Source organism: Panicum virgatum, chromosome 1K, assembly GCF_016808335.1.
Source record: "Panicum virgatum strain AP13 chromosome 1K, P.virgatum_v5, whole genome shotgun sequence".
In the NCBI taxonomy this organism is placed as follows: domain Eukaryota; kingdom Viridiplantae; phylum Streptophyta; class Magnoliopsida; order Poales; family Poaceae; genus Panicum; species Panicum virgatum.
The window spans coordinates 46177680-46203339 of record NC_053136.1 but is presented as its reverse complement, the minus strand read 5'-3'; the positions used below and the strand labels follow the sequence as shown (position 1 = coordinate 46203339).

Sequence of the window (25660 nt, the reverse complement as noted above, 5' to 3'; positions counted from 1 at the left end):
GAAATTTAAAGGATTGCTCTTCCTTTATTTTTGCTGATTTTATGGGGACTTTGGAAAAGAGGATGTTAGAGTATATTAGGCAACTCCAGATATGATAGTTTAGGATTAATGTAATCTCGTAATAGTCTTCCTTATCTCTAGGGGAGGTGTCTTGCCCTCCAAGTCTTGTACTTCTATATATACCGCCCAAAGGGCTCATTGCAATACATCGACCGCATTATACGCATCCTACCTTTCCTACATGGAATCAGACGCCTAGGTTTTAGATCCTAACCTAACCGCCGCCGCTTCCGCTGGCGTCGCGCCGCCCCCGGGGAGATCGATCTCCGCCAGGGGCCGCGCCCTCCTAGGATGCGCCGCGGATCCCTCTGATCCGCGCCGCCGTCATCGTCCACAAGCAGCAGGAGGGCTGTCCTCTACCGTCGCCGTGGCCGCGTCGCTCGTCGGCATCGCCATGGCCCCGCCTTGGGCCGCCGCCGCCTCTGCATCGTTGTCCCCGGCCCCGCTCACGGCTTCCCCGCCCCTTCCGCGCCTCAGGCCAGCCCCCCTCCCAGCGCCGCCGCCGCCGCACGACAGCGCGCGTGCACGGCTGCCGAGGGGGAGGAGCCCCTCCCAGTGACGCCGCACGGCCTGCGCACCGCGCGCGTGCGCGGCTGGAGGGGTGGAGCCAAGACCGCGCCGTCGGGCGGACGGGCCGCAGCATCGCCAGTCGACGTCGCTGTCGGGCCGCCGCGTTGTGGGCTCCGCCCCACCGCCCTTCCCTCGCCGGCTACCTCCCCTGCGCCATCGGCCGCCGCCCTTCCTCCCCCAGCGCCGCCTCTTCTTCTCGAGAAGACGCGGCTGCGGGGGCGGATCTTGGCCTGACGATCGGAGGAGAGCCGCTCAGGTTTTCCAATCTCCTCTGTTTTCTCTGTCCCGTGTTGACCACGCGGGGAAGAGACAAGGAGGAGGGAGGAATTCGCTACGGCACCCGAGATTGTACCCGGAGGTCACCCTGCTGCTGTGTGTTTTTCTTAGATTTTTCCTGATTTGTTATCGGGTTTGCGTCGCCCTGCCGTTCGTCTTCGATCCATCGTCGACCCTCCAGAAGGACGAGGTTGTTGTTGCGCCCTCCAGGCTGCAGCAACGACGTTCGTGATCAAGCCACCCTACCAGTGTCGTCGCCTTTTCAGGCAGTGGCGCCACTCGCCGCCGATCTTCGTCAAGCAGGCGCTCGATCCACCTCCGCGCCTCTAGCCGTTCTTGCGCGGACATCGACGCCGATGTTCCTAAAGGAAAATGTTGTCGCCACCCCTGATCTGAGCGCGGCACTTGCTGCAACCTGCGCCGTCGCCACCCCTATCCTGAGCGTGACCTAAGTCGCAAACCGCGCCGTCTACCTTCGTCATCCGCCGCACCGTCCTGCTGCTGTCTTCGACAAGAAGCTGCTGAGTTTGCGTACTCGAGCACCTCGACGACGCTTCGACCCGCGCCTCCTCCACGGCTTCGACCACATCCACCTCGACTTCAGCTACTACGTCACTAAAGGGCTATAATCTGCATGAGTCTCCAGTCAAAACTTTCGCACCGGCGTTCCGACTGCAGGGGGATACGTCTCCATTGTTCTCCAGTCTGACCATTCGTGTTGCTACCGCTACGACTGCGGGGGATGTTAGAGTATATTAGGCAACTCTAGATATGGTAGTTTAGGATTGATGTAATCCCGTGATAGCCTTCCTTATCTCTAGGGGTGGTGTCTTGTCCTCCAAGCCTTGTACTCCTATATATACCGCCCATGGGGCTCATTGCAGTACATCGACCGCATTATACGCATTCTACTTTTCCTACAGAGAGGACGGAAATATAATTGTGTCTGGGTTAGTGGGTCACTGCATAGTAGTTCTATGAAGTAACTACTTGCTCAGCTTTTCCATCCGTGGAAAATCTACATGAAAGGAATGGAATGTGCAGGGAGAACTAGTTTTCTGCAGCGCCTCCTAAAATTCGTTATCAGCCGAGCCGATCACATCAAGCAATAGGCGCGAGCAAATGCTTTCAGTGCCGGGTAGAGCGAGGTCCAAATCATGTCCCCCACGACGCACATGATGCCAGGCCGCATCAAATGACATTTTGCGTAATGGCTCAGTTCATTGGCTCTTGTTGGATTGAGATACGTATTGTTGTTCAGTCAGTATCGCTGTCTGTCTACGTTTTACTTACGTGCCTGCACGTCAATTCTAGATATCTAGTGTTCCAACACATAATAAACTGACCCGATAAAAAAATGATTACAAACGCCAACTGACTCAGCTCTGATGACACAACACAATGGATGGAAGCCCACCATGTTCTGACGGCGGTGTGAATGGTCTCGGCTACTGAAGACCGTATCGGAGGCGTACAACTAGGGATGGATCTAAACATCCGAATTCTTAGAACAAATTTGATATTTTAAAATAGATATGCTTAAAATTTTATGCTAATCTTTTTTTATAATATCAAGCATATTATTACACATAAGAATAAAATTTTGTATAAATTTTTTTATGTATTATTTGCTCCCTACAATTAAAAAGGTGAAAAAAGATTCGTATCCGTATCCGATCCGTATTCGAATTTTTATATCTATTATTTGAGAATATATATGATAAATTTGAGGTTTAGTTTTTTTGAATCTTTACAAGATCAATGTTAAGTATAAGACTATGAATTTACATAGTAAATTCTACATCTTATTTGTTCATAATCGAAGAAAAATAATAAAAAATCTGACATTCGAATAGACATCCGAATCCATCCTTACGTACAACCTCGCTCGGGGGTAGCCGGGTAGCGTGACTGCTGCGTGAGCATGCAGCTCAGGAAGTGAGGAGGTAGATCAGCATTGTGGAAGCGTGCCGGGGGCGGAAGCGTGCTCTGGCACTGTGGCCCCTGTACAGACCGTGCGGACAATTATACCGGACAGCTGGGTGTTCTGCTCCCCTGAAAGACTGTTGATCGTGAGAGCTCAACTCGATGTATAGGATACGTACATACGGCGAGCGACAGGAGAGCCTGAAGATTGCCGATGCGTGCACTCCAGAACAGCAGGGAACCAGGGACCGCTCCGGCAGCCGGCAGGCTCATCATGGAATGTTTAGTTAGGTTGCTGTGATGGGGGAAGGAGTGAAGGACCAGGAGCGAGGGGTACTGCCAATTTGCAACCAAAGATTTCGATACAAACAGTAAAGGCCCAAAGCTTTCCAGCCCGGCTAGCGCTGACGTGTACGGCCCAGCCTCGTTAGGCACCATCCGGCCTGCCACACACACGGCCCATACAAGGCATTTGGATTTGGGCCGACAACGACGAGGCTTCTTCGTCACAGAGCCGACGAGTAATTGGGACTGACTACGAAGCAATGGCGTTCCACAGTGACAGAGAACCGAGAAATCAACGTGTTCAACATCCGCGAAGGCCAGGATCCCTCGTGCGCCATTGGTTAGCATACAAGCCCGAGCGCGCTATAAGTTAGCTGTGCTGCTAAGCTAAAGCGCCGCGCATTGAATCAGCAGGGGGGCGGCGGCGGCTGCTGCGGCACCGGGCCGGACCCGGAGGCGACGACGGAGAGCCACGCGAGGAGCGGGGTGCCGGCGAGGACGAGCCCCGCGGGCACCATCCAGAGCATCGCCCCGGCGCGGCGGAACGAGAACGCCCACCACGCCAGCAGCGCCGCCCCGCCGAGCCCCGCCGCGGCGGCCAGCAGTCCGATCGTGCTCACCGCCGCCGCCGCGGTTGGGGCTCCCGTCGTCTCTACGGTCTTCGGGGTCGTCGCCGTCGTCGGAGGCGGCAGCTTGCGGGGCTCGGCGGCTGCAGGCTCCATGGCGGAGACCTGCGCTGCACGGCTCCGGCGGCCCGGCCTCCCTGCACTGCACGCCTATGTATACTCGCCCGTCGGCTGCACTCTGTGGCTTCAAGACAGGTTCTACGAATCCGCGGCGGTACAGCATGCATTCCGTGCATCCAGTCATTCGCATTTTTTCCTTTCTTTTTTTTTTGCTCACAAAAGTAATCAAATTCGACACGCTGCGTTATATGATTTGCATATTGGAAGATCCTGAAGGCTCTCGTCCAGTGGAGCTGCACGCCGGCGTGAATCTTATCCGATCCTTTTTGTGGAGGAAATATTGGTGAGGATGAGTTAGAAATTCGTGTGCCTTACACTCTGAATTCCGAAACGATGCAGTGTCTGATGAATGGACAGGGAGAGCCGTGGCAGCCCATGGCCATGGGCAGTTGCCGTCAAAGCACGCATATCCGCTGCAACACAACACTGCGCTGATGTGATAATCGACCTGCGTTTAGCCGTTAGTGGACGCCAACACGGCTCGTGAAGGGATAAAAAGGAAAACACCAGCGAGAAAGATTCCGGGGAAATCAGGCAGTCAAAATTGGCCAACTGATTTCTTCCACAAGGAAAATGGCAGCGCAATAGCAACTTGCTACGGAGGTTCTGTTCCTAATGTTTCCCACTTCCCAGTGAGCCTAAAGTACGTTGCTCTCTTGTCGGATTAAGTAGAGAAGCAGTGTTGCCGGTGTTAGCAGGAGATGAATAGAAACGAGCTGTGGGCTGCACCTGCACGGCTGCAGTCATTCGGGAGTATTGAGTGCGGAGCAGTTAATCGTGGTAAAAACCCTCAAGCCAAAATCTTACAAGATGGCAAATCAATAATCACTAGATTTAGAGTAGAACCACAGGACACTATGGCTTAACACAATTAGGACGGTGAGAAGTGAACAACTGACATATACACCCAAAGAGCTCCACATCAGTACTAATAAATGGGCTAATGGCTTCTAGTCACACCATCTACGAGAATAGCTGACGATCTACAGAGTTATCAAGCTGCGGAAATAGCGGAGTTATCAACTACACAGGCACACTCTACATATCATACACAAGCTTGCTCTGCTTCATCGGCCTTCTTCATGGACCTACTGAACTGAAATACAGGGTGTCTGCAGAGCCTCCCTACTCCTTTCCTAAATTTAAATCTGTCAAAGAGACCTTCCTCGTTGTTGTTACTGAACTCGTTTTGGCTGCTCAAATCAGTGTCCAAGGGAGACATCTCACCGTTGCTTTTCTCGTTGCCCCTACTACCGCCATGATTCTTGGCTCCACCTGTGCTAACTTGCGTCTCATGATGAAGAGCTTCTTCCACTCTAAAAAGGAACTGATCAAGCTTACCTCCATCAATTATAGGGGAATCTGCATTTCGCTGGCTTGAACAGATGGAGGGCATGTCCGAATGCTCTAAAGTTTGAGGTTCATCTTTGTCACTTGGGGAACCAGAGCTGGACGGGAATGCCCTGGCTACTGTGGCTGCCTCCTCCCTTTCATTTACAGTCTTCAAGATCAATGTCTTTAGGAAATTCATCACTTGGACTGCATGTATCAAAGCTGTCAAGGGGTCCGCCATCTGAAAGAAACCAATGTCCTGTGGTTAGACTCAGAATTTTGAATGTTTGTAGGTACAGACCACTAACTATGCTTGCCAATAACCTTGGTCATATTTGGTGCAAAAACCATAGCGATGTTGCGAGCATTCATCTTGTTGAACCTTTCGTTTTCCACAACATCTGCCATCAGATTGATGGCCCATTCAAGTAGTGCTGCTTCCACAGGAGGTAGTGTACTCGCAAGATGGCCACATTCTTCTTCAGTGTTGCAGTGCATCACTTGTTCTGGAGTTAACGAGTCCAATACTCCACTTGGAAGTTCCCGAAACCATGCCTATAATTAGCACCCAACATTAATCATAGCTGATGTACAAGATAAACTAAATGAAAAGGAATATTAGTTTACTGAGCTAAAGTATGCGCAGCATATTGGTGGGTGTATTGATTCTTGGGTATGTCTGATATATAGCATACAAAGGCTCTGTAGTCTGTACATATTAAAATTACAGAAAATGATAGTGCTAGCCTATGTACACAAGAGTTTGCCATGTTAACAAAACAAAGGAAATGCAAAATAAAAGAAAAAGGGAAAGAAATTGAGCACACCTTTATCAGTCCGGCAAGGCAGTGCAAGTCAATACCATCTGGAACAACTCCCCTATTTAGTTGATCCCTCACATATAGTTCCTGGCTATTGTCTGCATTTATCCTGAATATCCCTTCAGCCTAGTAGATAAGAAAAAAATAATTTCAGAACCATAGGTGCTGCCACTCTGATTACAAAATTTTACCATTCCTTACCTGAAGACCCCCAAGTGAATATAACTTCCTTTGCATGGTCAAAAGTATTGTTGGCACACTGTTTCCTCTTCTATCATACGAGCATTGCATGGAAGTTGGAGAAACTCCAAATACACTTACACTGTGTGCAGAAATAGACAACTTGGTAAACATAAATTACATTAGACTTCAGCAATTAGACTAAGTTACAGTGTTCGATGTTCATCGAGGAAAATAAAATAATCGATGCAAACACAAATGAAGGCCTTAAACATGTGGAATTCCTCATTGCAACTGAAAGACTATGTGCTGTAACCAAACAAAACCAATAATAAACGTGAAGTATCTTTGCCTCTCTGGAAATGAATAGAAAACTGAAAAGAACAGGGCATCACAATATCCCACTCCCTGGCAAGTACAAACAGACCTATTGCCCACAGGAAAAAAAGGACTTTAGGATATTCCCGAGTCCTGAGTAGTTGAACTTGATTATGTCAGCCATGGAAGCCGCAGCTGTTCTGGAAATGAGATCACAAACACAAATCAAACAGCCCTACTGACTTAGCCTATGTAAACCCGAAAGCTCAACAGACTAACAGTTACTACCCGTCACATGTCTGTGCAGTTAGGCGGCACTGGTGTACAACTTAACGTCAGAACAACGCAAAATTCAGTTCGGCCAAGCGCCAAATTCCAAATTCCCGGGGCGGAATGGCAGTTGCAAGGTTTACCCACAAAACTGCGCACAGAACCAGATCAACTGGAGGGGAAGTACGGAGCCGGAACACTGACCTGGCGCTCGGCACGGGGCGGGGCACGTCGGGCTCGAGGTCGGCGGGGAGGCCGAGGAAGCCGACGAAGCGGTCGAAGGTGACGTGCGAGACGTGGCGCACGTCCGTTGGCCCCCCTATCTGCATCCCCGCGCCCGCCGCCCCGTCCTCCTCCGGCGCCGCCTCGCGCACGGCGGTGCCGCTGCTGCTGCAGAGCATGAGCGACCTCCGCAGCGCCCCCGCCACCATCTCCACCACGGACACCCCTCCCCTCGCCGCCGTCGCCGGCAGCATCAGCGGCGACGAGACCGTCACGTCATCCATCTCCTCCTCCCCCTCAAACTCCTCTTCCTCTTCCTCTTCCTCCTCCTCCTCCTCCTCCTCCTCCTCTTCTTCTTCTTCTTCCTCCTCCTCCTCGTAGCAGTCGGTGTCGGAGCGGGGGAGGGGGATCTGGCGGCCGAAGCGGATCTCGGACGACAGCGCCATGGTATTCCAACCCCTACGCGAGAAGCAAAGAGAGGAGGGGAGGGGAGGGGAGGGGAGGGGAGGTGGGAGAGAGAGGTGGGCGGCGAGCGGCGGCGGCGTGCTTTGTTGTGTCGTGTGTTGTTTTGCAGGGTAAAAGCCTCGCTGGACGCTGGCTGGTTTGTTTTAACTGCATGTTTATCCTTATATAAAACAGGCAGGGGTTTATTCCTTTCCCTGTCCTCATGAGATTATGGCATTATGCTTGCGGCCTCGTTGGATCAGCCGCTGCTTGTTTCCGTCCGGCTTTAGCTTTTGACTCCATCTTAGACCGAATAGTTTAGCTTAATTAAAGAATTAAACCTTAGACTGCGATAGGTTAAGGGAGAGAGGCAGCGGGATTATGATACTCCCTCCATACCAAAAATAATTGACATTTTGGACAAGGTTTGAGTCAAACTTTAAAAACATAAATCATGAATAACTCTCAAGTTGTTGAGTTTGAAAATATAAAAATTATATGAATAGATTTGTCTTGAAAAATACTTTTATAAAAATACATATATCACTTTTTATAAATATTTTTAGAGAAATAAGAAGTTAAAGTTGTGTTTTGGAGACTGTGTCGCTGTCCTAAACGTCAATTATTTTGAATATGAAGGGAGTACTTAATGAAGCTAGTGGTGTTGCAAAGGCAGCTGCCTTCCTGCCGTCGACTAGGGCGTCTTCAAGAATCTACGTCATTTACTCATTTAAGAGACGACCAAATAGGATAGAGAATTTTTTTTATTGAGAAGAGAGGAATTTTGGCAACTAATCAATGCATGCTTGGGATAAAAAGATTTATGTAGGCAACTTTTTAAGGTTAATTTATTTCATGTTTCCCACTAATTCTTAGGAATTTAGTAGGTCTTAAATCACACCTATGGACTACTCAAAATCTAGGTTTGTAAGAGAACTCCGTTATGGCAAACAAAACAGAGAAAATAGCGTATTCTCACTATGGGTGCCAAATGTTCATACGTGATTCACAAATCGCAACGCAACACAAAGAATACTGACATCTCTTAATTTTTTTATTTCTCCTCGTGCAATTTTATTTAAGGTTCATTGGAAATATAGTTATTCCATTCAAATTAATAGGTCATCAATAGATAGTACGATTTATTACGCGAGGAACTGCTGTAGCTAGTAATAATATCAAATCCAATAGGTTTGAATGGCCTTATATCACTAATTAGGACGTCAAGTCACCATGGCAACGTATGCTATGCAAACCACCTTCGTATGCAAATATGGAAACTCCAATCTGAAACTCCGGATCAAGATCCAAGATAGTAGAGATAAGACTGCAAAAAAAATAAAGCTGTTTTTTATGCAAAAAAAATACTACCTCACCCACGAGAACCAAGATGATAGGAGGGTAGTAATAAGAGAAAATTAGAGAGATATGATAATAAGAGGGAGATTATATGATAATTTATTTGTAAAAGAGCATCCGATGGTAAAGTTGGTAACTATGTAATGTCTATATGAAATGATAAATTTGCAAACTACCATCCTGAGTGACTAGTATTATTGAGTACTATACTAACGCTCCAAGATTTGGAGCGCTCCCGTTCGCTCTGGCCCACGTGGGGCCCGGGTACTGTTCATGTGGGGTCCGGGTACTGTTCATGGCCCATGTGTACTGTTTAAGTGGGCCCGCGTACTATTCAAGTGGGGCCCGCGTATAAAATATATTTAATTATTTTTTATATAAAAAATAATATGATTTTGTATACTGCGTTCACATGTAGTAGCTCTACGGTTTGTATACTGTAAAGTGGGGGCCCACACCATTTGCGACCCATGCACATTTAATGTGCCCCACTTAATGGACTCACGGTACTATTAGGTGCCTCTATCATTTGAAAAAAACATCGATGATGATTTCGTATACAAAATATAAAATAAATTTAACTTTTCCTATATATATGAAAATAATAACTTTGTACACCACGTTCATCTACGATAGCTCTAATATTTTTTATAATTTGTTTCCCGTACATAAATTCAAAAAATAGGATCAATTATTCTTTCATATGTTCATGTGGGGTCCGGGTACTGTTCATGGGCCCATGTGTACTGTACAAGTGGGCCCGCATACTATTCAAGTGGGGCCGCGTACTATTCAAGTGGGGCCGCGTATAAAATATATTTAGTTATTTTTTATATAAAAAATAATATGATTTTGTATACTGCGTTCACATGTAGTATGTATACTATAAAGTGGGGGCCCACACCATTTGCGACCCATGCACATTTAATGTGCCCCACTTAATGGACTCACGGTACTATTAGGTGTCTCTATCATTTGAAAAAAACATCGATGATGATTTCGTATACAAAATATAAAATAAATTTAACTTTTCCTATATATATGAAAATAATAACTTTGTACACCACGTTCATCTACGATAGCTCTAATACTTTTTATAATTTGTTTCCCGTACATAAATTCAAAAAATAGGATTAATTATTCTTTCATCACTAATTTTATACGTTACTCTGTCAGCTATTTTTACTCACACCTAAAAGTCAACGGATTTCTAAAAAAAAGTTATACTGTGCTTAGATGACTATTATGATAGCATAAAATATCTAAATTTAATATTGGATTGAGTACAACAAAATATAAATTTATGTTTCATCATTCTTTTCAAGTTAATATCTTTCAAATAGACGCGCATCGCGCGTCAACCTGTCTAGTTATTACTAAGGGGCCATTATTCCTAGATTGGACATTCTCATTGCGTTGTTGTCACTACTGCTCTGTCTCACGGGCAGGGTTAACAATTTCGGCGAAATTTCGCCGAAATTTCTGAAAATTTTTCGTTTCCGCTAGTTACCGGGATCCGAAATTTCGCTATTTTTCGGTATATTTCGTTTTCAAATTCAAAATTCAACAAATTTCGACCGAAATTCAACGAAATTCGCCAAAATTTACCGAAAATTCGGAACGGAATTCCGTTTCCGCTAAACACCGGGATTTGACCGGAAAACGAAATGGTTAACCCTGCTCACGGGCACGGCGCGCATGCAATGCTTCCTCTACGGCTCTATCCGCGGATCCGTACCAATAATAATGCCCCGAGCTATCGTACGGCCAATGATTAGCTGTATCTAGTACTATCTCACTCTTGGTTATGAGCGCCAACGAAAACGAGTGGCGGTGCCGGTCTGCCGGAGTTGAGCGTACGCTAGCTAGCTGATGGTAGAGGCGCATCGGGCGTCCAATTAGGTTTTGGTCCCTCGGACTGTTGGATCGGACTGAATCGTGATGCCATGATGAGCTACCTGCTAAAAGTTGTTCAGCATAGTACGTACCACATGAGTATAGGGAGGACCATATGTATACCTGCTGACTTTCACTGCGTTAAAAGCCGTACATCATAGGCGCCTGCCGCGTACGCTCTCTCGCGTATCTATACCTGTCTCGATGAGCTCGTCCTACTCCTTTTTCTCCGCGCTGCTCTTGCTGCCTAATTTTGTTATTTCTTGTACGACAATTCTCTGTTAGCATCAAATTTTTAGATCACGGGAATTCATTCTCTCGCGGGAAGTATAGAAACTAATTTGATTAAGAAGACACCGGTTGCGCAGTATGCCATCATACATTTCTACTCTGCTGCTGTTCATGTTGTTGTTGCGTTTTCTCGTTTGTGTGTGCGAATTTTTAATGTTTTTATTTTTTAATTTTTTTTGTATTTTTGTATTGGTCAAACTCTGTTTAATCACATCAAAATTGTGTCTGTAATTGCTTTTCTCTTAATGAAAAACATACTCAGTCACGGTCGCCAAAAAAACATTTCTACTCTACAACTGCGATGCGTGCCCCTTTTCATTTTGTTATAACTGTACCTGTACTAGATCACCTTTTCCGGGATGCACGTGCCTGGTACGAGTTTCTGTTCCTGTGTTACTGCCGTGTCGTGGATCGATTGGCCGCGCGTCGATTGTTCCTTCCGCGACGACATGACGAGGCATGCGAGCTCGATTCCGAAGTTCTGTCCTTTCTCTTTCTGTGGGACGACGGCACCTTTTGTAAATTGTTGTCCGTGCTCCTGTCCGGAGAGAGCCACTTGTGTGATGGGATAAAGCAGCAGAGATGCCCTCGGTGCCTCACCACTCTTAACTCTGAACTCAATGGCAATGTCCGTTGCTCCGTCCTTACGGGTGTCTTCTGCTCATGTGTTGGGTATGGAAAAAATCGTCCAACGCTACTCATCACGGGGCATGGCGTTTTGCGTCAGAGTTTCGGACCACACGTACTCGCTGGTCGCTGCCGTAGCCCGTCGGGCCGGGCGACGATGCGGTATCGCTCTACTTCAGCAGTCATGGCAGCCTTGTTCATTTTTTTTTTAGAACTTGAGATTGTGAAGTGAAGGCGGCATTTTGAGCTGTCTAGTTTTGTCTGGGCCAGTCGGAAACAAGAGCGACTACTAGGCCGTCATTCGGCCAAGGTCCATATCGGTCTGAAACTGGCTAACGGCCCATACTCACAAATAAAATCAACCATTTCCATCACCACGAAGAAAACGAAAAAAAAAACTCCTCGCCGCGAAATTGCCCGATGCCGCCGCCGCCCCCAACCTCCGCCGCAGCCACCACGCCGGCACCGCCAACCAAACCACCCCTGTGCCCGCGCCAGATCGCCGCGCTAGTCCTGAACCACCCGTCCTCCACGCTGACCGCCGCGTCGGCGCGCTCCCTCTCGGCGTCCCTCCTCGCCGCCGCGCCCGCGCCCGCGCTCCCGATCCCGGCCCCCGTCGCCAACGCCGTCCTCAAGCTCCTGTGGCACCACGCTCCGCGCGCCTTGCTCTTCTTCCACGCCCTGCTCCGCCTCCCGCCAGGCGCGCGCGAGCTCTCCCCGTGCACCGTCGATCTCGCGCTCGACCTCGCTGCGCGCCTGCGCCCCCCGCGCCAGCTCACGAGCTCCGTCCTCGCGCTCTTCCCGCGCCACGGGCTCGCCTTCACCCCGCGCACGTTCCCGATCCTGTTTGAGCGGTTTGCGGTGTCGCAGCGCCGCCCCGACCTCGCCGTCCGGCTCTTCCTCTCGCTCCACCGCTCCCACGGCGTCGCGCAGGACCTCCCGCTCTTCAACTCCCTCCTCGACGCCCTCGTCAAGTCGCGGCACGCCGGCAAGGCCGCCTCCCTCGTCCGTGCCCTCGAGCGGCGGTTCCCCCCTGACGCGGTCACGTACAACACCCTCGCCGACGGATGGTGCCGCGTCAAGGACACCTCCCGTGCGCTCGACATCCTGCGGCTGATGGTTGAGTCAGGGATTGCCCCAACGAAAGCCACATATAACATTATCCTCAAAGGCTTCTTCCGTTCTGGACAGCTGCAGCATGCATGGGACTTCTTCCTCCAGATGAAGAAGAGAGGCATCACCGACGAGAACTGTAAGCCTGACGTCGTGTCGTACACCACCGTACTGCATGGGTTGGGTGTATCCGGGCAGCTGGACAAAGCTCGCAAAGTGTTTGACGAAATGTCTAAAGAAGGATGTGTACCATCAACAGCGACTTATAATGCTTTAATTCAGGTAATCTGTAAGAAGGGCAACGTGGCGGATGCTGTGGCAGTCTTTGATGAGATGATTGGAAAAGGTTATATTCCAAATGTGGTTACCTACACCGTCTTGATCCGAGGCCTCTGCCATGCCGCGAAGATTGATCGAGCTATGAAGCTTTTGGAGAGGATGAAGAGCGAAGGTTGCGAACCTAATGTTCAGACATATAATGTCCTTATAAGTTATTCATTTGAGGAAGGGGAAATCGAGAAGGCTTTAGATTTATTTGAGAGAATGAGCAAGGGTATGGAGTGCTTACCCAATCAAGATACATATAATATTATAATAAGTGCAATGTTTGTGCGTAAGAGAGCAGAGGACATGGCAGTGGCTGCAAGTATGGTGGTGGACATGGTTGATAGAGGCTACTTGCCTAGGAGGTTTATGTTCAATCGTGTACTGAATGGATTAATGCTGACTGGGAATCAAGAGCTTTCAAGGGAGCTCTTGAGGATGCAGGAGAAATATGCACGCTTGCGACGAGAAATAAGATTGTAATTGGCGTTTTGTTTCTTGAATGCTATATGCTATCAACGTTTTCTCCATTTTCCACCCTGGGTACAGGCTACTGAATATCAGAATCAAGGTGCAACACTGGAGTACCCAGTCAATTAATACTCCCTGCTGTCCTATGATCCCATGATCCCAAGATTATTGATCTCTCTCATTTGGATCTGAGACTTAATTGTAAGTATATATTGTGAAACTTTTCCACAAGTTTGCCCAATTGATTCTGCGTATTCAGAAAGTAACTTTTCTTTCATAATTTCTGTTTTAGGTGACTTTGGGGGTTCTCTAAATAGCTTCGCGAAAGGTTTAAAGTGCCAAGATGTGCAGATTGTTTATACTGTCTTGTGGTGATGCGATCCAGTCATACTTAGTCTCGGATAGTATGATGCTGCAAGTGTCTTACTAACCTGTCAGGAAGAAAAATGTTTGTTCATGCTTCATGCCAGTTACAGGCAAAACTCATTTTAGGTTTAAAAAATGTACTGTAGATGCCAAGCACATGGTGATATTATATAGGGCTGTTAATCATCAGTTGCTGCAAGAAGTAAGTTGTTCTGTTGTTTAACACTTGCAGAAAATAGATACTCTCTCCGATTTTTAAATATATGGCGTTTAGGACAATGAACTGGTTAGCTTGTTCCAAAACACCACATATTAATAACACGGAGTACACAAGAATTACTGGAAGTATACTTTTCTATATCGACAGTTACACTAGGATTTGTATTGATTAAAATTTTAAATGACTTCTGTGTGTGGATATGATGTGTGGAGTCGCACTGTTGGTTTGTGCTAAAATATTATGGATGGATTGCTGTCATCTGGCAGATGAGAATAAAGTGTCTTGCACGTTTCGATTGCAGTTGTTTCTTTTTCAGGTTTATTGGGTGGTGTGTGTATAGCAAATGGATCACGAACCATTCTGAATTCTGATGACTGGTGTGGGGTTGACTTGCTGATTAACATCAATAAGGTAGGATCTCCATTCAGGATACTTTTGGACTTTGATGTTCACCTCATAGTTCTTTTTTATGTTCAGATTTGGCTTATGCTAGTGCCCAGTCTAGCTTTTGTTCACTGGTGGTTTCTGTAGCTATTGGATTTGTAGGAATCAGGGGCTCTGGTGCCTATCCTCTCCCAGCAGCAATAGCATGTGGCATGAGATATTCATGCCGTGTTTAGATGTTTTGGAAAAAAAATTGTGATGGAATTTTGCTAATTTGAAGTACTAAATGAAGTCTATTTACAAAACTTTTTCCACAGATGGGTTGTAAATCGCGAGACGAATCTAATGATGCTAATTAATTCATGATTAATTAATAATTAACGGATGGTTGCTGTAGCATTACTGTTGCAAATCATGAATTAAGTAGGCTCATTAGATTCGTCTCGCGATTTACAGCCTAATCATGCAAAAAGTTTTATAAATAGACTTCATTTAGTACTTCAAATTAGTAAGATTCTTTCATAAAATTTTGCGTTTTTGCGTTTACGGGGTGGTAACTAAACAAGGCCTAAGTAAAGCCTTGTAAAGAGGTCCACATGCGTGGGTGCAGGCCAAAGCCTGGCTTTGCCTGTAGATTGAACCTGTTTGCAGCACAGGCAGAGCAGGGAGGTGCCGCGGCAGCTGCTATTACTGTCTCTGCCCACTGTCCACGGGAACTAGTAATCATCTCGTGATGCCGGCATTATTGCGCACAGGGCTACGGCCTACAGTATATTGGCTGGCAGGTCAAGGAGCCCTTGGCCCGTAGGAACAGTTTGCTTAGAAATCGAAAGTCCTCCTGGGTCCTGGCATGCATCCAGGAGCGCGGTTTGCAGAGGAAGAGAGTGTACACGATCATCTGATCATAACGGTTGTGTATCATGGGCAAACTCGAGACGATGGAATCGTGCGCATCGTGAGCCGTCTGGTCGGGATTCGATGCCGTTAGCAGGAGCTGATCAACACCGTTCTAGCCGTTTGAATGTTCACCTGAGGAGTTGGGCTCGAGATTAGGTCAAGCGCACCCAGCAAGTGCTGGGCCATGATCTGATCTCGGTTCGAGTCGTAGCAGCAGAAGCGGAGCGGAGCAGCCCGACAGTCTTTTCTCACCGTACTCAGTCGCTGGCAGCAAAAATGTACTAACTGCGTACGTAGGAGTACGTACGCCGTGTTTGGATGAGAAAGTGAAAAAAATTTTACAAAAAGACGAATGTAATGTATCTATGGAGTATTAAATAAAGTTTATTTGCGAAATTTTTTTACGGATGGGTTAAATGAAATTTATTTGCGAAACCTTTTTACAGATGGGTATAACTTTTCAAGACGAATTTAATGAGCCAAGTTCCATCATGATTGACTACAGTGATGTTACAGTAATTGCGCCTAATCGTCATCTAAGCGTACGGTCAATGACCTCATTAGCTACAGTACTACTACAGCGCCATAGTTGTGGAGGTGTTTCGTAATTAGACTTTATTTAATACCTCTAATTAGTGATCAAATAGCCAAAAAGTTTTTTATAATTTTTTTTTCAGGGCCCATCCAAACACGGCCGTACTTGCTTGATGCCGCAACCAGCCAAGGCGCCAAGCACGGTGAACTGCAAACGGGAAAGTTTTTGCTTGATGCCACGGAAGCGGACAAGTTTGAAGCCAAAGTCCAAACGGGTCGCATGGGAGTATGGGACGTTCCATACTTCTTCCATTGACTTCACAAGTCACCAATCACCCCACCTAGCGTGAAGGCAGCTTCGAGCGGAAGCGCTGGCCGCTTGACGCCAATCACGTTCCCAGACGCGAGTTTGCTGGCGGGGGCAACGGGAGGGCCCATACCGGCAGAGGCCAGTGCGGCGGCCTGCGCCATGCTCAGACGGAGTGCAGCATCCAACGCCTCACGCTGCCCGAGCCTTCTGACAGGGTCAGAAAGAGCGCCCAGCACTCCGCACTGCACACCGTCCCTCCCTCCCCCCCCCCCCCCCCGGCGCGTCCCCAGGAGGAACCACAAGCCAGGCCCCCCAGCCGGGCAGCCCACACCCCTGCTGCCCTGCACCACCCACGCGGCCACGCCCAGGCGCGCTCCCCACAACCCAACAAAAGAAAAGGAAATGATCACCCGCCCTCGTACAGGTGTCACAGGCCACGCACGGCACAAGGGGGCCACGCACGGCACAAGGGGTAGTAACCAGCACACGTAACAAGAAAAGCAGCAACGCATGCCATCGAACGGAGCAAACTGGTTCGAAAAGTTGCGACAAGAAAAAATTACAGCACACGCGGCGACATCCGGATGGCCCAAGGCCCAGGCACGGGCTTGACGATGACGACGGTGGCTTGGCGCGTTGGGGACCGGGGGGGGGGGGGGGGGGGGGGGGACCGAGCGTCGGGGGCGGTTCGCACCCGCGCGCTCTCACGTGGCACGCGCGGCGCTGGGGGCGAGGAGGATGCTGGTGGGGGAGAAGCCGAGCCCGTGCGCGTGCGGGGCCGCGCCCGCGCCGCCGTGGTGGCGGACGGGGGCGCCGCCGCGGCTGCTGGTGCTGCTGACGGCGGCGGCGGCCGCTGTCGGCGTCGGGGCGGCTGCGGAGGCGGCTTCCACAGGCTTTCTTGAACGGCCGCGGCCGCGGTGGACGTGCCGCTCGCAGTACTTGTGGCCCGGCACCACGTCGCGGGAGCACCGCCACTTCTTGCCGTCCGTGCGCCGGCACCGCCCGGGCTCCGGCTCCATGCTGCTGCGGTAGTCGAAGCACAGGCTCCCCAGCCCCATCACTGCGCGCCATCCAAATAAAACCATAACCTTTTATTTATTATCCTTGCTTGCTCCGAACGGAATGGCAGGCAGCAGGACTAGCTAAGCTAGTAGAACGAAGAGGATGAAGCTCTGCCGGCACTTACGGGAGGGGAAGCGCTGCGGGCCGAAGGAGGAGGCGGCGACGCTCTTCCAGATGGGGAGCACGAGGTGCACCGGCACGGGCGCGCCCGCGGCGAAGTAGCGGTAGATGAGCACCTGGTGCTCCAGCTCCTGCTGCTGCATGAACGTCAGCGCCGACGCCCTCTTGGCCGCCGCCATCGAGGCCGCGGACGCCGCCTCTGCGTCGCGCTCGCCGCCGCCCCCGCCCGCGCCGAGGCCCAGCCCCAGCCCGAGAACCAGCGGCGACGAGGCCGCCATGGTCACCTCCCCTGCAAACGAACTCAACAGTGATCAACTCCTCCAACGAACCGTACCCCGGGGCAGAACGCAAGGCCCCCGCGCACTTACCGCCGCTCGTGTCGGCGCCGGAGAGGCGGGGCAGCTTGGCCGGCGGCTGCGGCGGGTCGGTCTCCTTGTCGTCGGCCATCTGGGGACTCCGGTGCCGCGCTCCCGCCGCGGTTTCGGTTCGAACTATGTGGAGGTGGTGGGGAGCGCGCGCGGGCAGGTTCTCGAGAGGAGGGAGGAAGCGACAGTGGTGGCGTCAGAGGAAGTGTGAAGCGGTGGATATATTGGCTGTGGGTGTGTTTAGTTCGCGAACTTTTCGAGAAAAAATGGGCGAAAAAGTTGTTGTATGATGTTTCGATTTTATTTAATAATTATTATTTAATCATAGAGTAAGTAGTTTTAAAAGATTTGTTTCGTCATTTACAACTAAATTATACAATTAATTATATTTTTTAACTAGATTTAATACTTCATACATGTATCGTAAAATTCGATGTGATGTGTGTCAGAAAAAAAAATTTGGGAACTTTTCGCGGAACTAAACACAGTTTCGCTCTCCAAACTTCACTATCCACCTATCACATCAAATATTTTACCTCACGCATGATGCATGGAGCATTAAATGTAGGTAAATAAAAAAACTAATTGCATAGTTTTGATGTATACGACGAGACGAATCTTTTGAGGCTAATTAGATCATGGTAGGACAACAATTACCACAAACAAACAAAAAATGCTACATATAACCATTTTACCCCATTTCACGGATCTGACTGACTCCAACAATGTGATGCATTCCACGGGATGCATTTCTTAGTTTGCCTTGCGCACAGTACATTCGTCGTTCACGCAAAATCGGGAGTCTCTAACAACGGCAAGCAAAATCTCCCGCGAAGCAACCGCTGCTTCTCCCTCCCGCCGGCCGCCGGTGCGGACCGGCCCGACCCGCCTCCTCTGCCGCTACGCCCCTGCGCTCCTCCACCTCCTCCCTGACACTCCGCCCCGCCACGGCTCCGTTGCCGCTCCGCTCCGTCCCGTCGCAGCCGCCCCTACTCTTCCTCCCTCCCGCGCGCGCCACCGACACTCCGCACCGCCGCAGCTCGCGAGCTGCATGTGCAGCTCCGTGCCGTTGCTGCACTGTGCGCTGCTCCGTGGCCGCCACCGTCCAGCATCCCGGCGTGCCTGTCCGCCTTGTCCAGCCACCCTTGCTTCGCTAAGAACGCGCTGTGCCGCGAGCTGCTGCAGTCCTCGGCCGCCACGCTCGCCAAGGCGGCCGACCTCGCGGGGGCGGTGCCAGGGGCCGCCGCCGGAGGAGAGGGAGGCCCGCCGCCGTCGCAGGTGGAGAGGGAGGCCCGCTACGCACCTCCTCGCCCGCCGGTGGCGGACCATCCATTCGATTGAACCGCATCTCCTCCACCCCGCCTGTGGCCGCGGCCGCGCGGCCGACGCGGAGGCGCCGGCGCCACCCCCTCCCCTCCCCACCCGCACGAGCTCCGGCCACCTCCCTCCGCAGCGTCCTCCGTCCGCGGCTCCCTCCCTCCGTGGCTCCCTCCCTCTGCGGATCCACGCGCCGCCGCGGGCTGGTCGAGCTCCGCGCTAGCGGTGAGCAGGGGGCCGCACCGCCGGAGGTGAGCAGGGGGCACGCTCGCCGGAGGTGAAGTAGGGGGCCGCCGGAGCAGGTGAAGCAGGGGGCCGCCGAGGGGCCGAGCTCGCCCGCCACCGCGGCCAGCGCCCGCGCCGCTCGCCCGCCACCGCGGCCAGCGCCCGCGCCGCTCGCCCACTGCCGCGCCCACGCTCGCCCGTGCCCGCGCCGCTTGCCCACCGCCGCATCAAATGCATAGGAGTAGAGAGGCGATTCATTTTTGGCTCTCCTCTCTCCTCGCGAAGCAAAATGCGTAGATCTTTGTGTGTGCTGTTGGAGGTCCGTTCGGCGAGGCACAGTCTCGCGACGGAGGCAAATATGCATTTGCGTATCTTTGTTGGACTCAGTCTAAACACAGCCATTTATGTGTGACGGCTCCCGTCGTCTGTCTCAGGCCCAAGGTTTACATTTTCGACGAAATTTCGGCGAAATTCCGGTGAAAATTTCGTTTCCGCTAGTTACCGGGAAGTGAAATTTCGGTATTTTTCGGTGAATTTCGTTTCGAAATTCAAAAATTTAAAAAAATATGATAAAAAACTAGGTGTTTTTTTGAGCGAGTAGCACTTGAAATAGTTCAAATATAAGTTGATTTGGTTGGTTAAAATCACAAAATGGTTTCGGACCCGTTAACGATGAGTGGACTCGTTAACCCGTTAACACGCTTAACCTTATCTCCTCCTCAGTCCTCACCCCCCGACGCGCCTAGTATCTTTTTTCCCCTCCACGGTCTCCTCTTTGGTCCCCTCCGCCGCCGGTGGCGATTTTCGCCGCCCCCCACCGAAATCTCGACGGAAAGGCGTAGAAATCCGGGCGAGAGGGGGCGGATCCCGTTCCCTGGATGCGCTGCCGGAAAGGCGCCGTAATCCGAGCGGATTTCGGTGTAATACCGGCAGAAAACCGGTGAAACCGACCGGATTTCGCCTCGGCTCCGGGAACTAAGGTATGAGAATTTTTTTTTATGTTGATGCTTGTTGATGTCGATCTAAGTTAGTTGATTTGAGATTCTAGAGACCATGTGACATAGAAAGCATAAACAGTGGTGGTAGTGATGGCGACGAGGGTGGAGGAGCTGATACTTCAGGTTACCGTGTAGCTCCTACTATAAGGTTCACTGGGGAGGAGGACTTCACCCATGCAACACAAGATACAGATCATGGAGCACCTACTTCACCACGACAAACAACATCGACACGTCGACATGGTGCGGAACCCGCCACTTCCGCAGGCAGTTGCAGCATTGCCTTATTTGGATTATCACGGCTACCTACCATATGGAGCTCCACAGTTGCAATATCACCCATCTACGTACGTGTATTTGCCACCAACAGACGAGCCGTATGAGGGACCACCGGGGGAGAGATTTGAGGACTGAAGAGTGCAGGTACTTATCCTACCAACAGAATTTATCTATACATTTTCTTCCTCTACTTATTCAATTTATTTCACATAAATATTTAAATACAGAGAATATGCTACATGGATTATTCTGGATTATGGCTTTACCTCTGTTGTATCTTTGGATTGTAATAATTCTAATGGACTTTGGATGTATTGCGTTGTATGTGTGGACTTTTGACATGAGTTATGTGTAATAATTCTAATGGACTTGGGATGTATTGCGTTGTATGTGTGGACTTTGGACATGAGTTATGTGTTAAATGATGTATTTGTCATTGTTTTATGGAGTTATATATATGTTATGCATTATAAACTGTCAATATACACATAATCAGGGGAAATTTTGCCAAAATTTTCAATTTTTCCATATATACAGTACAGTAACATTATTTTCTGTTAATTTGCATCATTTTCCGGTCGACAAAAACGAAATTTCGGTCACAGTCACCGAAATTTCGGTCAATATAACCGAAATTTCGGTTTTCGAATTCAAAATCGCTTTTCGTTCGGAATTAGCGAAATTTGGTCCGAAATTCGGTTTCCGCCGGACGGCGGGATTCGATCGAAAAACGAAAAGTAGAACCCTGCTCAGGCCTACCCCCAGCTCCAAAAGCAGCGGCAACTGTGGTCGTCGTTGTAAAAGCTGTGCTGTTCGCGGTGGCGTGGAGGTGGCGGTCATGGCATCCTGGCAATGGCAGCTGCAGGTGACACGCATGGAAATCTTTTGGCCTTTTCGTGGTTTTGGACGCAGTCGGGTTGAGTTCGGCTGCCGCCCTATCTCGTCTGCCTCTGGGCTCTGGCAATGGGAAATTAAAATGAGTCGCCGGCGACGGGGAGTTGCAGGTGCTCGAGGCTTCAGTTCCGCCAGCTCCAGCAAACTTTCTAAATTTTCCATCACATCGAAATCGCATCGTAATATTAAATATGACAAATCTACATAAAGTATTAAATATAGGTAAATAAAAAAACTAATTGCATAGTTTTGATGTACGTTGCGAGACGAATTTTTTGAGCCTAATTAACCTATAATAGGACAATATTTACCATATACAAATAAAAACTGCTACAATATTTTTCGCAAACACTTTTCGCATACTTTTTGCAACTAAACACAGCCTAGAGCAGCCATTTTTTTACCACAGGACTTACCTAGCAGGAACTACTTGAATGGGGTAACATTTGCTTAAAACGTACGGACGTACTCGTAGTATATTTAGCGATAAATGTTTGATGGAAGCGTTCACAATCTGTCGGAAAAACGAAAAAACCGGGGAAAATTGCTGCTTGGGAAAAGCCCGCGTGGATCTACTCGACGTATCACGTGAAGATCAGCCAGGCTCCCGCTCTGACTTCTGACACGGTGTCAGCCTTTTGTTTCGTTCCGCGTTCTTAGGCCGTGTTTAGTTTAAAAATTTTGCATTGAAATCTTGCTAATTTAAAGTATTAAATGAAGTATATTTACAAAACTTTTTACATATATGGGTTGTAAATCGCGAGACGAATCTAATGATGCTAATTAGTCTATGATTAATTCATATTTATCAGATGATTACTGTAGTATCACTGTTGCAAATCATAGATTAAGTAGGCTCATTAGATTCGTCTCCCGATTTACAGCCCATCCATGAAAAAAAATTTGTAAATAGAATTCATTTAATACTCTATGCATGTGTCGCAACATTCGATGTAATGTTTTTTTAATTTTACGAGATTTACGAGTAAATATCTAAACGGGCCCTTAATTATTTCCGCCATGGCGCCATGCCGTGACCGAGCCACTTCGAGAGGAGGAAAGACTGACAAAAAAAACTCGCCTGTACCCCCCGTTTCCTTTCCTCCGATAAAAGGACGCTCTTTTTATTGTAGCAAATCTTTTTCATCAAAAAAGAAAACACAGAAAACTTTGGGGGCAGCTCTGAGGTCTGAGCTCGCGCACTGCGCCGGAGCAGTGAGGCTGGCCCAACGAGCGGCGAACGCTGGTGCAGTCGCCGCTGACGGGGGCAGAGCCTGCCAAGACGCGGCCGGCAAAAGAAAAAAAAACTTTTGTGGTGGGACGGGGACGGATACGGCCACACGGCATGGGACATGGACATGGACATGGGATGGGATACGAGAGCTGGGACTGGGAGCGATCTGCTCGAACACTTGCCCCCAGTCTTGCTTGCCCCTGCTCCGGCCGGCCCCTACCGCTGTCCGCTGCGACCGAGCCGGGTGCTGCAGCCAGGCTCGTGCCTCCGCGGAGAGCTGGGGTCCCCGCGGGGTGCGCCGGGGCGGCCGGGCGCGTCGCGCGTGCTACGGGTGCTGGGGCAGGGGGCACGGGGTGTCGTTCCCCGCGGCGGCAGCCGCAGCGGTCCACCGGTCTTGCTTGGCCCTGTGTATGGCGGCATGATTGGGCCGCGATCCGGGCCTCGCGGGGGCGGGACAAGGAGGCCGCGTACGGTGCGTAGCTGTAACCAGCTTGGCAGCCTTGTTCTGCTTGCCGGCTTGCCCCGCCAGTTGCCCGGTGACGACGAGGTCGAGCCCGGCGCGGACGGGGACCGTCGTTGCCTCGTTGCCGCTCAATGGATGGACGTTTTCAAAGGCTTCTATCTTCCCGGAGTGCGAGGACGTCGTCGTTCAAGAGACCATGGGAGGAGGCTTGCAGGCATGCGGCGCCGCAGTGTAAAAAGCTGAGAGCTCCACTAGTTTCAACTGACACGCTAGCCTAGAAAAACTTCACTGCAACAACTGCAGGTGAAAGCACACCTCTGTGAACGCTCTGTGAATCTCTGACCGGGCCGGCTCAACGGGCCAAGATGTGATCATTAGGAAATGCAGTTGTGCCGTCCAAACTGCGAGGGCCCTGGAACATCAACTACGGAGTAAAAAAAAATTCGCTGTCTTTCTCCGTATAATAAACATGACATCCTATGAGAAACCTATCTGCTTCAAATACAATGCACACTAAACATGGGGCCTGGTGACGACGATGTCGAGCCCGGCGCGGACGGGGACCAACTGTCGTTGCCTCGTTGCAGCACAATGGATGGACGTGCGAGCGAGGACATCGTCGTTCTTGAGCAGGTTCTCGTAGTTCTTGAGCAGTTCCTCAACCTATGAAAACAAAAGTTAAATTCACTATGGATAATAACTGCTCTATCAATCTAATCAGAAATAGAAACTAACATGAAATACAATAAAATGTCAAAATATACCATGGTAATATGCCAGCATTATTGCAAAATCAATCAGAGGTCTAGTTTCTTACTCAAAACACCAAATGGGTAAAGTGTGCTGAACAAGGATAAGGGAGCACTAGTTACATACCACCCAGTATTCTGTATCTATCCAAAAGTTCTATCATCAAGTGAAAGACACTTGCACTTCCACGTTCCAATGCTTATGTTTGTACTTTTATGTGTTATACACTAAAGTATAAAGAAACAGAGTACACAAGGGCCCTGCTAACATATACACCTTTTGCTTTGCGAATAAGCAACTATTTTCCAAGATTCTCATGGCATTAGACTGTTCAGATGAAACCAAGCAGATGTACTGGTCAACAAAATGCATACCCTTGTAAAATTAACCAAACTTCGGTGCTTATTCGATCATCCAAGTCTGAAGCAAAACGTAAAATAACAAAGTTTTGGATAACACTCCTTGTGTTTCACAGTACCACAACAGGACTTCTCTTAATACAATTTTAGACAATGTCATCCTACAAAGGTATTCATGGTGTTTATTTATAATTGTTATTTGAGTAAATTGCACCCATCATACATCAACTTGTGTGGTTGCATCACTTTAGTCGTACAAATTGTAAAACGCACAAGCTGATGCATGAACTTGTCAAAAGTGTGCACCTACGGTCACACGTACACCACAGAGCGTATTTAGGTCACAAACTTTAATGTGGAGAAGAGAGGGGGCCATAATGCAAATATGTGTTCCTCTTTAATCCGTGGCCTTCAAATGATCCGAGTAAAACATCTGGAGAGCTATTTTCAAAAAAAAAAACATCTGGAGAGCATGATCTTCAATTTGATGAATGAGGTTAGTACTTTTTTTACTTGCACTAACGTATTTTTAATAGTGCAAAAGTGAATGCCAATAGTATCTAATTTAGATATGTTACACGCCAACTCAAGGCAGGCACCCAGACCAGTACGAGAGTCTTTTTTTTTTGAAACAATCCTTTTTTATCGTGTGATTGTTATGGACCAGGCATGAATCTCTAGTACTGTCACTAGTGTTTATTCAGACTACAATATTCTTGTTTGTTTTTTTTCAATTGCATTTGCTTATAATATTCTAGGCCTCAAGAATTCAGAACATTAAATTTTGATGTCACACTATCAAGAGTGGCCACAAAAGCAAACAACAGATATATGATCATGTGTAACGAGTTATCGACGGATCGAACCGGGTAGCGCGAGCATCATCACATGGCAGAGACCAACATCAGCCAGGAGATATTTGCATTAGGGCCCTCCCTCTTCTCCACATTAAAGTTTGTGACCTAAATACGCTCTGTGGTGTACGTGTAACCGTAGGTGCACACTTTTGACAAGTTCATGCATCTATCCGTGCGTTTTATAATTTGTTGGACTAAAGTGATACAACCACATAAGTTGATGTATGATGGGTACAATTTACTCTTGTTATTTCCAATCGATAGCATTTCAAACTTCGACTTTTAACTATCTGCTCGGGGTGACATATACTACCATTATTCAGTACGATTATTATCAGAATACTATCAATTGCATTAGCTTTGGGTGTCAGCAGTCAAAACGCGCTTGAGAAAGTTATTTTATTAAAATCAATAGTCTCCAGGATGCCCTTAAAATTCAGCAGGAACTGATAAGATCGTATCGTGCAAACTCCACTCTAAACCCAGCAAACTGCT

General features: G+C 48.9%; 3 protein-coding genes across 3 annotated transcripts; 1 reads left to right on the top strand and 2 right to left on the bottom strand.

The window, feature by feature from the left end:
• Nucleotides 1-4666: 4666 nt before the first annotated feature.
• Nucleotides 4667-7600, bottom strand: LOC120712578 (rho GTPase-activating protein 5-like). The gene is made up of 5 exons (XM_039998404.1): nt 6989-7600; nt 6218-6338; nt 6023-6142; nt 5520-5750; nt 4667-5436 (listed from the first exon to the last, which is right to left on the bottom strand). The coding sequence occupies exons 1-5, from the start codon at nt 7450-7452 to the stop codon at nt 4909-4911; spliced, it is 1464 nt and encodes a 487-aa protein (XP_039854338.1). The 5' UTR covers nt 7453-7600; the 3' UTR covers nt 4667-4908.
• Nucleotides 7601-12011: 4411 nt separating this feature from the next.
• On the top strand, nt 12012-14353 carry LOC120712571 (pentatricopeptide repeat-containing protein At1g74900, mitochondrial-like). Its single transcript, XM_039998392.1, has 2 exons — nt 12012-13732; nt 13824-14353. The coding sequence occupies exon 1, from the start codon at nt 12044-12046 to the stop codon at nt 13541-13543; it is 1500 nt and encodes a 499-aa protein (XP_039854326.1). The 5' UTR covers nt 12012-12043; the 3' UTR covers nt 13544-13732; nt 13824-14353.
• A 2333-nt stretch (nt 14354-16686) lies between these two features.
• Nucleotides 16687-17995, bottom strand: LOC120657495 (growth-regulating factor 10-like). The gene is made up of 3 exons (XM_039935820.1): nt 17793-17995; nt 17429-17713; nt 16687-17302 (listed from the first exon to the last, which is right to left on the bottom strand). Exons 1-3 carry the CDS (start codon nt 17869-17871, stop codon nt 16947-16949), a joined length of 720 nt encoding a protein of 239 aa, XP_039791754.1. The 5' UTR covers nt 17872-17995; the 3' UTR covers nt 16687-16946.
• Between the last annotated feature and the right edge of the window lie 7665 nt (nt 17996-25660).